General features: G+C 43.9%; 1 protein-coding gene across 3 annotated transcripts in view; it reads right to left on the bottom strand.

Annotated features, from left to right (window-relative positions):
• Positions 1-16553, bottom strand: part of LOC128425959 (phospholipid phosphatase-related protein type 5) — a 132800-nt gene that overhangs the window by 100181 nt on the left and 16066 nt on the right. For 2 of the 3 annotated variants that reach the window (XR_008333206.1, XR_008333205.1), the window contains exon 1: positions 343-966. Coding sequence is in view for 1 of the 3 variants with exons in the window: in XM_053412794.1 (XP_053268769.1) it covers positions 4791-4979 (189 nt within the window). In the remaining 2 variants the exon portion in view is untranslated. Of the gene's footprint in view, positions 1-342; positions 967-4790; positions 4980-16553 lie in introns of those variants that run through there. The other variant, XM_053412794.1, reaches the window with a different exon arrangement.

Here is a 16553-nt window from a genome sequence, read left to right as displayed (position 1 = left end):
AGTTATTATAAACGAAAGATCCCTGGTTGGACCGATGACCTTGTTATCGGTCTAACCCCTAATTAAATAAATATAAATATAAACGAATTCGACACAAAAAGGTTGCGTATTATAAGTGTATTTAAACAAAACCCACATCAATCCCACATATCCCCGTGCTCGAGCCCGCAAACCATGGCGGCCCCGTAAACATAAACACGCTATTTACACACATTCAACACATCAATATTTCCCCCCCAGGTCCATAATATAATCCCCAAACAAAACGTCCCAAACAAAAATGCCTGCAGGTGAGCAAGGTGAGTGTCGCAAACAAATCAAACCAAGTCCACGCTTTCTCACCCCCTTCCAGTGCCCAGAAAATGTTCAGTCCTTGAAGTAATCCGATACGCGACTCCCAGGCAATAATCCCGTTCGCTGAAAAAAATCCATGCAAGTCGTATAAGATCTTCTGGCACTCGAACCTCTGGCCGCACCGCCAGCCCGCAGCTCCAAAAAAACCACACACCTTCAGATAGACAGCCCTTGCTGGGACGTCACTTCCTCATATTTATCACATTTTGGGTTACATAAAACAATATGACCATCATCACACAAATCATAAACAAATACATACACAGATCCATATCCTCATTCTTATAATTTTAAGGTGTCTGACTAATAATATATATACCTTTTCCGATACATAAAGTGCACTCAGGTGACCTTTACACGGTGTCATATTACACCCCAGCTGCGTGGAGAGAGCAGGGCGTGGGGATGACGACACCGTTGCAAACGCGATGATGATTGGCTGGGTGGGCGCGCGGATGCCCTGCTCACGCTGTCTCACTGCACGCTCTGACTACAGCTCAAGACAGCGACAATGGCGACGAGCCAGGGAAATTCAAAAGTAGCGTTCAATAACTGTAAGTACCGGCACTACTTCTCACTCTTGGAAATTAAAGGCAAAAATGTCTATGTATCATGCACGATATGCCCAGGGAAAAAAACTTTATCCACGTCTGCCATTCAATCTAACAAGTAATTCAAATCTAATAAAGCACCTTACATCAACCCATGCGAACATGACACTTGTTGCTGCTGCAGCTGCTAACCCAAGCCCAAATGCAGCTAGCGTGAGCTCCAGAGAAGGAAACGGAGACACTCAAACAACCCTCGATTTTTCGGGTCAGCATCAGCAACAGGTGACCAAGGCCGAGCTGAACACACTGATTGCAGGGTATGTTGTTGGAAACATGCTACCCCTATCCACTGTGGAGTCAAAGTCATTCAGAGCTATCCTTGCAAAAATACCAATACGAGGAGGAGGACAGGGGGTTGCCCCATGCCGAAACACTTTTGCTAAATTCATCGACAGTGAATACGAAAAAATGAATATTGAGCTCAAAAAGTCATTGGATGAATTAGAGTACATTTCAACTACAGCAGACATCTGGACTGCCCACAATAAAAGTTACATGGGTGTGACAGCACATTGGATCAATCCAAATAACATGGAAAGAGAGAAAGCAGCTCTTGCCTGCAGACGGTTTAAGGGGCATCATACTCATGACGCCATTGCAGTTGAGCTTGACAATATACACTCAACATATGGGATAACACACAAAATCACAGCAACAGTGACTGATAATGGCTCTAATTTCGTTAAAGCATTTAAGAGGTACCAGCCACTTGAGAGTGATTCTGAAGAAGATGAAGATGAGGTGACATTTACAGACATTAATGATGCTCTACATGCAACTGCTGATGATCCTGATGTTGTGATCACTTTGCCCCCCCACAAGAGATGTGCATCACACACACTAAACTTGATTTCATGCACAGATGTTGACAAATGGCTGCTGTCGCAACCTGCAACAAAGGCTGTTTATAGAAGTGCTACTGCCAAATGTACTGCCCTATGGAACAAGACTAGTCGATCATCTTTGGCTGCTGAAACAGTTGATGAGTTGGTGTCAAAAAAGCTGCTTGTACCTTGTACAACACGATGGAATTCCTTCTATGATGCCCTGGCTCGAATCTGTGGAATATCCATGGCAGACCTTAACACCATCTCCTCCAAATTAGGACTGACAGCGATAACAGAAAGGGAACGCCAGTTTTTAAAGGAGTACTGTACTGCGATGAAGCCCCTTACAGTTGCTTTAGATATACTTCAGGGAGAAGACAACTGTTTTCATGGTACACTCCTACCAACGATGGAGACATTAATGCTGAAGACAGAAGCCCTTAAAAGTGGCCTGCAAATACTGAGGGACCTTCCTGACGCCATAGTCAAAGTAAGAACCCATGAATTGAATACTTTTTATTTATTAAGTGAACATTGCTGTAGTACTCATAATAATAAATACTACTAATTATAATAATAATAATAACACTGATTTGTGTTGATCCATACATTTAATGTGATTATTTTTTATAATTTCAGGCTATCAAAACCAGATTTGCTGATGTCCTGGGAAATGAAGGGGCGATACTTGCTGCCGTAACTCTTCCAAAATTCAAACTTCGCTGGCTGCGGTCACAGGAGTTAAAGGATAAGGCTAAGGCAAGTTTGCTGGCAGAGTGCCGTAAAATTGTCCATGAAGAACCACAGCCAGGTACCAGCAGCACATCTTCACATCACACAGATTCAGCCAAAGAGAGCGATTTCTTTGCTTTTGAGGAGGATGAGGACACCTCTTCAGCAGAAAACCAGGTGGCAGACTATATTAGATCTTCAGAACAAAACTTAAACTCTCTGTGTGGATTTTCTCTCATCAAGAAAATGTCACTACGTTACAATGCTGCTACTCCATCTAGTGCACCTGTTGAGAGACTGTTCAGCCTGGGCAAACTTGTTTTCTCTCCGAAGAGGAACAGGCTGTCGGACAAAAGATTTGAAAAGCTTCTCCTCCTACGTTACAACCACTGGTTTAATTGTTAGATGAGAGGAGTATTTCAGTATAGATAGATTAATGCATTGATCATTTTCACTGAGAATGAACAACATGTTAAGCTACATTGAGAGTTGGATAGTGCTCTGTTTATTGTGCAATAATATACAGGTTCAGAGAATTGCACTACTTAAAGGTCAAATTTTCGATTGTTTCTTTTACAGAGATTTGCACTATACTTAATGGCCAGATCTTCCTTTGTTACTTTTTACCCAAGTTTACATTTGCGTGTTTTGCACTTGATTGCAAAGTGTGAATAGCTGAATATTATTTATTTTTAACATTTCATTTTGTTACTGTTCTGAATATTTAAGAGTTGGATAGTGTTCTGTTTATTGTGCAATGGTATACAGGTTCAGAGAATTGCACTACTTAAAGGTCAAATTTTCGATTGTTTCTTTTTTACCCAAGTTTACTTTTTTGGGTATTTGGTTTTGTACTTGAATGCAAAGTGTGTGAATATTATTTTATTTTCAATATTTAATTTTGTTACTCTACTGAATATTTAAGAGTTGGATAGTGTTATGTTTATTGTGCAATGGTATACAAGTACAGATAATGGCACTACTTAATGGCCAGATTTTCCTTTGTTTCTTTTTACCCAAGTTTACATTTGCACTTGAATTTTATTTTCAATATTTATTTTTATATGTTTTAATTCTATGCATCATATGGCAGGCTGCAATCTATTGAGTTCAAATAAATACCAAATGTTCTAAAATACTGTATATAGTGTTTTTATTCTTCAATCAGTTAATATAAACATCTTTGACGTTAAAGATGTTACAGAACGTAACAGCGTTATAAAACATGAAAAATAACGCCACAGTTACTTTGCTGAGTAACTAATTACTCTAACAATGTGGTAACTGAGTTACTAACTCAATTACTTTTTGGGAGAAGTAATTTGTAACTGTAACTAATTACTTTTTAGAAGTAACTTGACCAACACTGCTCCCTACATGGGCATGGTGTGACTATGACGTTTATTTCGGTCGTAATCCCATTCGACACACTCTAGCTTATCGTTTCTGACATAGAGAAACAACAACAAATCGTGGGAGTAGTTATTTTCCAGAGTTTTTGGGACGATAGACATGCCAGATACCCAAATTAACGTGTAGAAGCACTACACAAGTGGAATTTTCATAATATATCCCCTTTAAAATGAAGTCACCTGCTCATGAGTCATCTTAGGTCTATTTTGAAGAGATCAAATCAATACAGATAAACAGGAAGGTAGCTGGGCTATGGGACATCAGTCTTTATCACATGGCATTGTAAATTCTTATTACACTGGAGACCGAAGACCAAGCATAGGTCAGCAGTAATCAGTGTGGGAAATGTGCTCTGTAGAAAAACCTATCCAGTATGGACCAACATCACCTCAATATTAACAGTTAAATCAATCCGACCCAAATGACATTTTGTGTTTTTTTTAGCAATAGGAAAATGTAGGGTGTTAAACGCCAAATATGGATATCTTCACTATCAGATTATCTGTCGTGCAATTTATTGATCTGCTTTTTAATGAGTGAGGAATTGTTCTAAACAATATCATAAGATCAAACAGACCAAAACAAAATCCCATCACAAGCTTGTGGAGCCCAAGGTGATTTTCATCTTACATCTACATCAGCAGAGCTCCCGTTGGAGAGGCAGCAGCAGGGGATGCTGATAAATGACCTAAATCATTCACCAATCATTCACACAACTGGACATCTATCGGCTAACAGATGAATTAACTAACGTGTCAGAGTTACAGTAATAATAGAATGTAAGTAAAAGCGGGCTGATCTCACGGCTCATCTACACATGCCATTTCAGATCCACTGGTCCCAGTTCACTCACCAGCAGCGTGGGCAGTCCGGCCACCACAGCGTAGAGGAGCACGGGCGGGACGGCGCTGCTGTCCTCCGGTCCCAGGTACGGTTTGGTGTAGGTGGTGTCGTAGCAGAAGAAGCCCTGCACGTGAACGCTGAAGGTGTCGGTGTACTCGAAGTAGTAAGCCAGCATGACGGTCCCGGCCATGATCACCAGCTGGAAGTACAGCATGATGCAGACGAAGAGCGAGAGACATTTAATTAGAACCAATCCTTTTTTCTTCCTACCCAGCCTCCTCGTCCTCCCCCCCGGTACCGACTCCCGCTGACCGCCTCATGTCGGCTCGGCTGCACGCGAGGAGCCGCTCTGTGATCACGGCGGAGGCTTGCTCGCTCTGGATCCCCCTGCTCCACTGCTGCTGAGACTCAGGACTGTGGGTGTGTGTATGTGCGTGTGTGTGTGTGTGTGTGAGTGTAAGTGAGAGAAGGGAGGGGAGAGAGAAAAAGAGAGAGAGGGTGCGTGTGTAAGACAGAGAGAGAAGGGAGGGTAGAGAGAGAGGGAGGGAGGGGGAGTGGGAGAGAGGGGGGAGTGAGCGTGTATGTGTGTGTGCATGAGAAAGAGAGGGGTGTGTTTGTGTGTATGAGAGAGAGAGAGTGGGGGGAGTGAGTGGTGTGTGTGGATGTATGGGGGGGGGGATGAGTGGTCTGTGTGGGTGTGTGTATGAGAGAGAGGGGGGGGGGAGGGTAGATTGGTGTGTGTATGAGAGAGAGATACTCCCAACTCTAAATTTAGCCCACATTTAATCATTGGATAAAATAAAATGAATGAGATGAGCGGAAGCTGCATGAACCGATGAGATTGAGGTAAAAAAAAGCTAATTGGAGTATAGGATCACGCTGTATATTGTTGAATGTTATTGCTTTTAAGCAACGATGAAAGAAGTGTTTATAAGAGCAAACAGGATCAACCACAATATACAAAATACATTATACAATGTAACCCTTGTAACCATAAATGTAGTTAGAATTTGTTACCATTACTTTTAAATGTAATCCAGTAATTGCCTTTATGTGTACGTTTTCATTCCTGCACAGGATTTAAACTGCATACTTGCACACAAAGAATTCACAGATGAGAATGTATGCAAGTACTACACCGTTACTGCTTGTAATTTCATCTCATGGACTGAAGCCTCCATGTGCACTAATAAGTGCATGTGGTGGACCCCACTAACCATAAATACAAGTCAGTTTTTTTTCTCCATTAACTTTTAAATGTGTTTACATCCAGTAATTGTCTTTATGTGTAAGTTTTCCTTCCTGCACCGAAATGAAACTGCATACTTGCACACAAAGATAAGAGTACATGCAAGTACTACTACTGGACTGAAGCCTCTCTGTACACTAATCAGTGCATGTGGTCATGTGCATTAGTTAAACTGGGTCTACACAATCTACTCTATCAGTGTGTATATGGCTCAGTCCATGTCTACAGTCATCCAGACCTGGAGACCAAATCACAGGGTTGGTTTATTCCGCACTCATTTCAGGGGCTGCATTTTATACATACACACCAGGATAGGATTGTAGAGTAACTAAGGAACCATCTCATTGACATTTCTCCCATCATCCACTGTAACATACACTCAAATGAATGTTTATTATTGTCATGCTTTTAAAGGTGCTTATCTTGTTTACCAGCAGTGTTGCAGACCTGCTGTTTCCACTCAATAATTCTGTCAAAGAACTTCACAGTTCCTTCTTGCCAAGCTAGAATGGTTGTGTTGTGTTCATTACCCACCACTCGGTCTAGTTATTTTTATTTTATTTATTTATTTATATATTTGTCTTGTGTTGCTGCAGTGACCCCATTTTCTTAAATGGATCATTGAAGCCTCATCTTAATTTATACTCTACGCACTCTCTTTCTGCCACCGGAAACACGTTATTCTGCTCTACTGGCACGTTAAAATCCATAAATGAAGGTGGAGGAGACAGAGGGACAGATGGACACGGACAGACAGAGGTGAGGATGCAGAGATGCCGGGCATCAGGTGGGTACTCACTGACAGCACTGACTAATGGCTGCCATTAACGTGTCATTCCATCATTACTCCCCATTTTATGACTAACTAGGCCAAATCTATATACTCCTAGCTTCATGCTCGAAGATGCCAGAGAGATGTAATGATGCATTTTCCCCTACATTATAGTATCATCAAACATGGTTAAGTACATCATGCATACATCAAGAATTTGCTGTTATTAAACTAACAACTGTCTAATAAATTATAAATCCCGGTCATCATGACTTTAAGAGGAAACATAGACAGATTGTTTAATTGAGAGGATCTACAGGAAAATTGTTTAAATGAAGCTAAGACTTATCTGCTTGTTCATGTGTCCTAAGTCAGTTATTCTGTTTTCATCCAATCACAACCCGACACTCTCACGTCAAAATTAAGACGTCAAAATTTAACATGGTCTCTCTCTCTTCTCATTGAGTTTTCATCTCAGTACGGTGAACACTGCATTAACCGCCTCCACTACTTTACCACATCTACTCATGGTGCCCGGTAATCTCCCATCAAACCCTCCAACCAGAAGCCCTTTATGAGACCTCCAAACTTGATGCCTCATTCTTCATCTAGGCCATGGGGAGCCTGAACACTCTTTTGAAATGACCAAATTCATAGTTCTACCTCCTGCTCGGATCTAAGCCTTAAAGTCTAATCGTTCTGTTCACAATGAATCCAATTTGAATCTAATTTACTTATTCCCATTTGTCCAGAAATTTAATGACCAAGTGAAAGCAGAATGTTATTGGTGTCGCAAGGTGGAATTGTGAAAAAGGGAAAAAAAATTTAGGCTTTGATGATCAAAAAACAAAAAGCCAATATCATGCAACCCCCTTTGGACATCATGTTTGTTTGCAGTCTTGTCCCCTGAAGTCAGTGACATACACTTATTTTATGGTTTACTTCATGCTCATGGTAAAAGTATGCAAAAGATGATTGGGTGAGGAGCATGTAGTCTGTCATGGCTCATAGCCATGACATAGCAAGGAAAAACACAGTTACCATTTCAATAGATAAACTATTGTGTAGTCTGAGACCAGGATTTGGATGCTTGTATTTGCTCCTTAGTACTAAATACATATTACAGCTAAGGCTGGAAGGATTGATTCGTTTCTAAAGCATAAACCAAACTAACATTTGAACGTGGTGATGGTGCCAGATGAAATGTCAGGGGATCATCACAGGGGCTATAATTCATCCTGAGGGGAACATTTAAGTCTGAAATACATTTGATTGTAGTCCATTTAATAGGTGTTGACACAATTTCAAACACCACTAGGGCTGAGAACCTCCAGAACAGAGACATTTGAATGTGTCCCGAGAAAAAATAATGCATGCATTAAACTACCACATAGAGTGAATTACGCATGGGAAGTGGGAACTCATTATTATCATGGAGGAGATGTGTGGAGCGGGAAGAAAATTGTAAGTATTGTATTTTAATACTGGCTGAGGAGCTGCAGTTGATCAGGAACTAAACACTATGGGTAAAGTTGATATAATCAAATAAATTCAGCTGAACAGAGCTTTCTATTCAGTTGCAGCAGTTTGAGGAATGTTGGCTACAGACATTTACAGCCAGTGACACCTGTGACACTTCACACATCCGCCTGATGGTAATCATCCTGCACATTCAACACAGCTCCAGGACAGTTCATTGCTTTCCAAGACATTCAGGTTAAATTTGTGGTTTCAACCCAGCAATCTCAGAACACCTGCAGGATTTCCTGGATGTAGGAGAGTGCTGACATTTATGTTTTCACATAGCCCACAGTACACAGGAACCCTGTACTTAAGAACATCATATTAATTCTGATAGTTTACTCCTTGTTCTCTCAGAACAACCTCAGTTCTCCTTGGATTTAATTCCACAAGATATTGGAAAATTTCCTTTGAAATTCTCTCCCAAGTGTATCCCTAAAAAACGATTATTCATGTGAATATATAGAAACTGTAGGCGAGTGGCAAGATTTTGGGGGCCAGAGGCATTCCGGGCTCGTTTCAAGTTTGACCAATCACATTTGAGTAGGATTTGGTTGCCTGCAGGTAAACAGTTTGTGTGGAGAGCAAAAGGGCTGGAACTCATGGAATGAAATGCATTGGCGATCAGTCTTTTAATTTATCTGCATTCATATACAAATTGCTGTAATTAGAGATTAGGCAAAAATGCTATGTTAAGATGCATTTATTAGTCCCAAACACATGCACAGACATGCACAGGCACACTCATGCAGGTAGGGAAATTTAACCTCTGCTTTTGACCCATCTGGTGCAGGACACACAGAGCAGTGAGCAACCATGTACGGCGCCCGGGGAGCAGATGTTGGGGGAGTAAGGTGCCTTGCCCAGGGGCAATAGACAGGGTAGGGACAATCCTCTTGGATTTTTGGACAGATCAATCCAGGTTCGTCTTTTTGTTGTTTCTCCGTGGAGTCGAACCAGAGACCTTTTCTGCCCATAGTCCAAGTTTCTGCCACTAGTCCACCGCCTCATAAATATCTACAAAAAGTAGTACAGTATATTTTGTGTGGAGAAACTTTAAACTTGTGGGATAAAGGAACTATTCTGACTGTAAACAGTTTACAAACAACAGACGACCTGGCCCAGATTTCTGCTGTCTACATCGGAGGCCCCAAAATATTGTCCGTTGCCCCAAGAGGCTAATTCATTGTCAGACGATAGCCAAATATTTTCTGCAGATTAGTCAGCTGCACTCTTAAGTTGCACATTCAAGTTGCCAATCTCCTGTTCTACCACATCTAAAATAAGTTCTACTGGATTCACATAATCTTGGGAGGTAACTGAAGTTCAGTGAACTCACTGTCATGTTCATGAAACCAGTTTAAGATTACCTTTATAGAGCCAATGAGGGATGAACATGCTCAGAAAATACTTAGACAGGGTATCAAAAGGTGATATATTAATATGAAGTGGGCCAAAGTTTGCAAAGAATAACACACACTACCATCCTGGACTGTTGACCTAAGACAGGTTATGCTGTCGTCTTCAAATTCTGATCCTACCATCCTCTCAGCAGAAACCCAGATTTATCAGACAGGCTTCATTTTTCAGTCTTCATCTGTCCAGTGTTGCAGCCTCAGATGACTGTTCTTGGCTGACAGGAGCGGAACCCTGCTGTTCTAGCCCATCTGCCTCCAGGGTTGGATGTATTTTCCATTCTGAGATGATTTTCTGCTCACCAGAGTTCAAAAGACTGGTTATCTAAGTCACAGTTTTCTGTCAAGTCGAACCAGTCTCACCACACTCACACCCCTCTCATCAACAAAGTGTCTCCATCTGTAGAACTGCTGCTCACTACATGTAAGATGTCTTTGTATGCCGTGGCTCCATTCTGATCTAAAACTGTAGAGACTTTTCTAAGTGAAAGAATTCAGTTTCAGAATTTCTCAATCCAGCTTGTTTGACACCAACCATCATATCACGGCATTCACATTTTCCTCAATATAATAAGAATAAGAACTGGTCTGGGTTTATCTGTATCTGCATGATTGCACATGATGTTCCCTACTTATAGGATAGTTGCATTAATAAGCAGGTATATTAAATGTAATAAAGTTATTGGTGAGTCTAAATTATATTCTATACCAGATGTGAAAGAAAATAAGATTTGTCTGTAAGCCTGCAAGTAAATTATGTAAAAACGAGGGTCATCATTTCTATACATTACTATATCCTGATTGAAACGTTGGTTTTATAAAATAAAAGTGGAAAAAATGTATTCCAAACACAAATCAAGCTAAAAATAGGCTTCAGATACAGCCAATCAGAGCAAAGTTCATGTAAACAGGTGGGAGCCCACTCCAGACCTGTATGTCCATCTGTCACGGTCCTTCTCATCCTATGAGGAGTCCCACAATCTCTGATCTACTGCTAAGGTGCTGAATAGGTCACACACACCCACACACACAAACACATACAAACACACACCCCAATCAAGCAGAAGAAATCCTCCACACCCCTTCACACACATTCATATACGCATAAAGGATGTATCTCACCTCACAATAAGAATAAATGTACTGTGTCAGAATGGTTTTCAGATTTCTATTCAACAAAACAAAACCAGCATGTCTGTTAGCACCTATTGTCTGTTTGTAAATCCACCTGACTGAGCACTTGACTGTGGAGAAAATCAAACAGTAATGATCTTAGTGACACTGTATTGGCTTTATTCCGACTGTGTTCGGTTGTTTTATGAAATAAGAGCGAATATTTATAATCCCCCTGACGAAGCCTAGGTGGATGCTGGGACGGTTGAGGGGCTGAATCTACCGGCAGCAATACTGACGCAACAGCAGCGGGGGGCAAGCAAAAAGGGAATGATAGAAATGTTCTCATCTCATCGTCATCCGCTTATCCGGGGTCGGGTCGCGGGGGGAGCAGCTCAAGCAGGGGGCCCCAGACTTCCCTTTCCCGGGCCACATTGACCAGCTCTGACGGGGGGATCCCGAGGCGTTCCCAGGCCAGTGTTGAGATATAATCTCTCCACCTAGTCCTGGGTCTTCCCCGAGGTCTCCTCCCCACTGGACGTGCCTGAAACACCTCCCAAGGGAGGCGCCCAGTGGGCATCCTTACCAGATGCCCGAACCACCTCAGCTGACTCCTTTCTAAGTAAAGGAGCAGCGGCTCTAATCCGAGTCCCTCACGGATGACTGAGCTTCTCACCCTATCTCTAAGGGAGACGCCAGCCACCCTTCTGAGAAAACTCATCTCGGCCGCTTGTACCCGCGATCTCGTCCTTTCGGTCATCACCCAGCCCTCATGACCATAGGTGAGGATAGGAACGAAGATCGACCGGTAGATCGAGAGCTTTGCCTTGCGGCTCAGCTCTCTTTTCGTTACAACGGTGCGGTAAAGCGAATGCAATACCGCCCCCGCTGCTCCGATTCTCCGGCCAATCTCACGCTCCATAGTACCCTCACTCGCGAACAAGACCCCGAGGTACTTGAACTCCTTCACTTGGGCTAAGGACTCATTTCCTACCCGGAGTAAGCAATCCATCGGTTTCCTGCTAAGAGTCATGGCCTCAGATTTAGCGGTGCTGATCCTCATCCCAGCCGCTTCACACTCGGCCGCCAGCCGATCCAGTGAGTGCTGAAGGTCACAAGCCGATGATCCAATGAGGACCACATCATCCGCAAAAAGCAGTGACGAGATCCTCAGACCACCGAACTGCAACCCCTCCCCACCACGACTACGCCTCGATATCCTGTCCATGTATATCACAAACAGGATTGGTGACAAGGCGCAGCCCTGGCGGAGACCAGCACCCACTGAGAACGAAACTGACTGGCTGCCGAGGACCCGAACACAGCTCTCGCTTTGGGAGTACAGGGATTGGATGGCCCTGAGGAGAGACCCCCTTACCCCATACTCCCGCAGCACCTCCCACAGTTTCTCCCGGGGGACCCGGTCATACGCCTTCTCCAGATCCACAAAACACAAGTGGACCGGATGGGCATACTCCCAGGCCCCCTCCAGGATCCTTGCGAGAGTGAAGAGCTGGTCCGTAGTTCCACGTCCGGGGCGAAAACCGCATTGTTCCTCTTCAATCTGAGGTTCGACGATCGGCCGAACCCTCCTTTCCAGCACCTTGGAGTACACTTTACCAGGGAGGCTGAGAAGTGTGATACCCCGATAATTGGTACACACTCTCTGGTCCCCCTTTTTGAACAGGGGAACCACCACCCCGGTTTGCCACTCCTTTGGCACTGTACCCGACTCCCACACGATGTTGAATAGGCGTGTCAACCATGACAGCCCCTCAACACCCAGAGCCTTTAGCATTTCTGGCTGGATCTCATCAATCCCTGGGGCTTTGCCACTGCGGAGATGTTTGACTACCTCAGTGACCTCCACCAGGGAAATTGACGACGAAACACCATCAACCTCGAGCTCTGCCTCCAACATAGAGGGCGTGTTATTCGGATTCAGGAGTTCCTCAAAGTGTTCCTTCCAACGTCCGACGACCTCCTCAGTTGAGGTCAACAGAGTCCCATCCTTACTGTACACAGCTTGGATGGTTCCCCGTTTCCCCCTCCTGAGGTGCCGGATAGTCTTCCAGAAACACTTTGGTGCCGACCGAAAGTCCTTCTCCATGACCTCTCCGAACTTCTCCCACACCCGCTGCTTAGCCTCCGACACGGCAGCAGCTGCAGCCCTTCGGGCCTGTCGGTACCCTGCAACCGAGTCAGGAGTCCTCCAGGATATCATATCCCGGAAGGCCTCCTTCTTCAATCGGACGGCTTCCCTGACCACCGGTGTCCACCACGGTGTCCGAGGGTTACCGCCCCTTGAGGAACCTAAGACCCTGAGGCCACAGCTAGCCGCCGCAGCTTCAGCAATGGAGGCTTTGAACACCGCCCACTCCGGCTCAATGTCCCCAACCTCCACAGGAATGCCAGAAAAACTCCGCCGGAGGTGTGAGTTGAAGATACCTAGGACGGGGGCCTCCTCCAGACGTTCCCAGTTCACCCGCACTACTCGTTTGGGCTTACCAGGTCTATCCGGAAATTTCCCCCATTCCCTGATCCAACTCACAACCAGATGGTGGTCGGTTGACAGTTCCGCCCCTCTCTTTACCCGAGTGTCCAAAACATGCGGCCTCAGATCAGATGACACGATCACAAAATCGATCATTGATCTTCGGCCTAGGGTACTCTGGTACCAGGTACACTTATGAGCACCCTTATGTTCGAACATGGTGTTTGTTATGGATAATCCATGACTAGCACAGAAGTCCAATAACAAACGACCGCTCGGGTTCAGATCAGGGAGGCCGTTCCTCCCCACCACGCCTCTCCAGGTATCTCCATCGTTGCCCACGTGGGCGTTGAAGTCACCCAGCAGAACTACGGAGTCCCCTACTGGAGCTCCATGCAGGACTCCATTCAGGGTCTCCAAGAAGGCCGAGTACTCTGAGCTGCTGTTTGGTGCATACGCACAAACAACAGTCAGAGTTTTCCCCCCTACAACCCTTAGGCGGAGGGAGGCGACCCTCTCGTCTACCGGGGTAAACTCCAACACCGCGGCGCTCAGCCGGGGATTTATGAGTATCCCCACACCCGCCCGGCGCCTCACGCCCTTGGCAACTCCGGAGAAGAATAGAGTCCAACCCTTATCCAGGAGTACGGTACCAGAGCCGAGACTGTGCGTGGAGGTAAGCCCCACCAGATCTAACTGGTAGCGCTCCACCTCCCTCACAAGCTCCGGTTCCTTTCCCCACAGCGAGGTGACGTTCCACGTCCCCAGAGCCAGCTTCTGCCGCCCGGGTCTGGTCCGTCGAGACCCCTGACCTTCGCTGCCACCCATGTGGCTGCGCACCCGACCCCAACGGGTCTTCCCACAGGTGGTGGGCCCATGAGATGAAGAGAGGGGGGGTGCCACGTAGTTTGTTCGGGCTGTGCCCGACCGGGCTCCGTGGCAAACCCGGCCACCAGGCGCTCGCCATCGAGCCCTCCGTCTGGGCCTAGCTCCAGACGGGGGCCCCGGGCTTCCTCCGGGCTGGGTCCCATCTCCTCTTGTATCGATATTCATTGAGGGTTTTTGAAAGATAGAAATGTTTTGCTGTTTAAATAGATTACCAATTTGGGACAATGTGTCTTGTAGAGGATGTGGAGAATGAGGCATATCACATGATTGGAGCAGCGCAGCTTGAGATGGCTGCCATAACCAGCTCGCATGCTTGCTCCATTCTTGGTCTATTATTTGCACTTGTAATCAAAATGATTGTACTCCGTCATTTGAGCAACACAAGTCCGACGTTTTAACCTTCCTGGTTGAGTAATACGTTTAAAAGCTGAAATAAATTACTGTCATTGCTAAGCAGGAATGAAAGGGGGGAAACTAACATTCCATGACAACTATAGGGAAGCAGAGTAGAGGACAGATCATCTTAGAATCTCATTGGCAAAACTTCAGGAACTTCTGAGCACTAACTACAACTAGAACTTGTATTTGTTGGAAGCTTTAAAACTCAGATAGAAAATACACCACAGAACCAAATGATAAAACCAAAACTTTGTGCATGGAAAGATACGACCAAGGGAGGTCAGGAAGTGTGAACTAGACTTTGCAAAATGCCCAAAATATATATATATATATGGTTATAAAAGGATTAGTTTTCAAAATTAACACACAAAAAATATATAATGTAACCAGCTGCCAATCCTCACACACAGTAGCACTACGTGGGCCGCCAGAGTAAATATGACATCAGAACCAATGATGACAGGCATATTTTAGTTGTCTCACTCTCATCAGGAGCAGAACACTTTTCCATCTCCTCCCAGAGGAGCAACTAATGAGCTATGTTGCCTGGTGAATACAGGTGTCCCACTGCACCGCAGCTGCACTAAAGCATGACAAGAACCTGACACACACAAACACACACACACTTGATCATGAAAGCATAATCACATCTGTGATTTAACGCAATATGTTGTTAAAATGAGATCAAAGTACAATTCAGATCAGTCATACAACAAAACCCTAATGATTTGTTTTAAACTTTGACTACAGTCATTTTCAGTTGAACATAAACTGTGAATGCAGTTTCATTTGTATATGAAAAGATACTCTTTTTAAAACTCTTCTTAACAATGTGCTCAATGTGCTATTTTTCAGCATCACCCATGACAAACTTTATCATGGTACCTTGATATTGTGTGACAACAGTGTGATATCACAGCCGCCAGGACAAGCTGATATATCAGGTTTTTAGGGTGTTGATATCATGCCACTTCTCCCTGAATGTAAATGAGATTTAACAAGTTAAAATGTCACCTCCTCACTCCTGACACTAACACGGTTACAAAGAAGAAAATGAGCACAGAAAATGATTCAGAGATGACTCAAAGATAGTTTTTGTCATACATTTGTAGTTTTTTCTAAGAAAATCTTGTAATCACTTGGTTCGCTAAACTGTTCAAAAAAAGTCTGACAGAGCAAGAAACAGTCAGACAAAAGGCAACAGTTTATTTGGAGTTCAAAGTGAGCGCAACACACGTAAATATTGTTATTACTACCCTTACTACAACAGTAGGTACAGAGAGTTCTACATCCTTAACCAACCACACACTGAATAATTGTATTTTTCCAAACTCAAGTCCATTGTATCACAACCTGACTTGGATGATAACTAGCCCTTTATATTATGTAGGTCACTTAGATCTTCGGATCAGGGCCTACTGGTTTTACCTCGCGCTCGCCTGAGAACAAAAGGAGATAATTCCTTTGAGGTGGTTCAAACTTTTACCCCAATTACGATTAATTAACCATTATTCTATGACCAACAGATAATCTATAAATAGGTATGTTGTTGTTGAAATATGAGAAATGCTTACATTGTGTTTTATTACACCATTATGCCAAAGGCAGCACTGTGACCTAGATATAGTCAATATATCACAGAAGTAAGCGTGCAAAAATACCTTAGCTAACAGGGTTCGAGTCAAGTGTAGCACACCAGATTTGATTTCATCATCGCGTGTGAATAAACAGCTCGCATTAAAAAGGCAAAGCAGCAGAGGAGAAAACTTCAAAGAAACATGCTTCAAGCAGCCCAGGCTTATCTGGCATGTCACACTTCATAAGAAATTCATGCAGTGTCTTTCTTGCGACCCACTGATGTAAAGGCAGTTCCTGCAGGCCCCTGTTCATGAATGAAAACAATTGTGGCAGGCATGGGTGGA

This window comes from Pleuronectes platessa, chromosome 20 (assembly GCF_947347685.1).
Source record: "Pleuronectes platessa chromosome 20, fPlePla1.1, whole genome shotgun sequence".
Classification (NCBI taxonomy): Eukaryota; Metazoa; Chordata; class Actinopteri; order Pleuronectiformes; family Pleuronectidae; genus Pleuronectes; species Pleuronectes platessa.
Note: the sequence above shows the minus strand (reverse complement) of the source record. Positions and strands in the feature narration are given on the sequence as shown.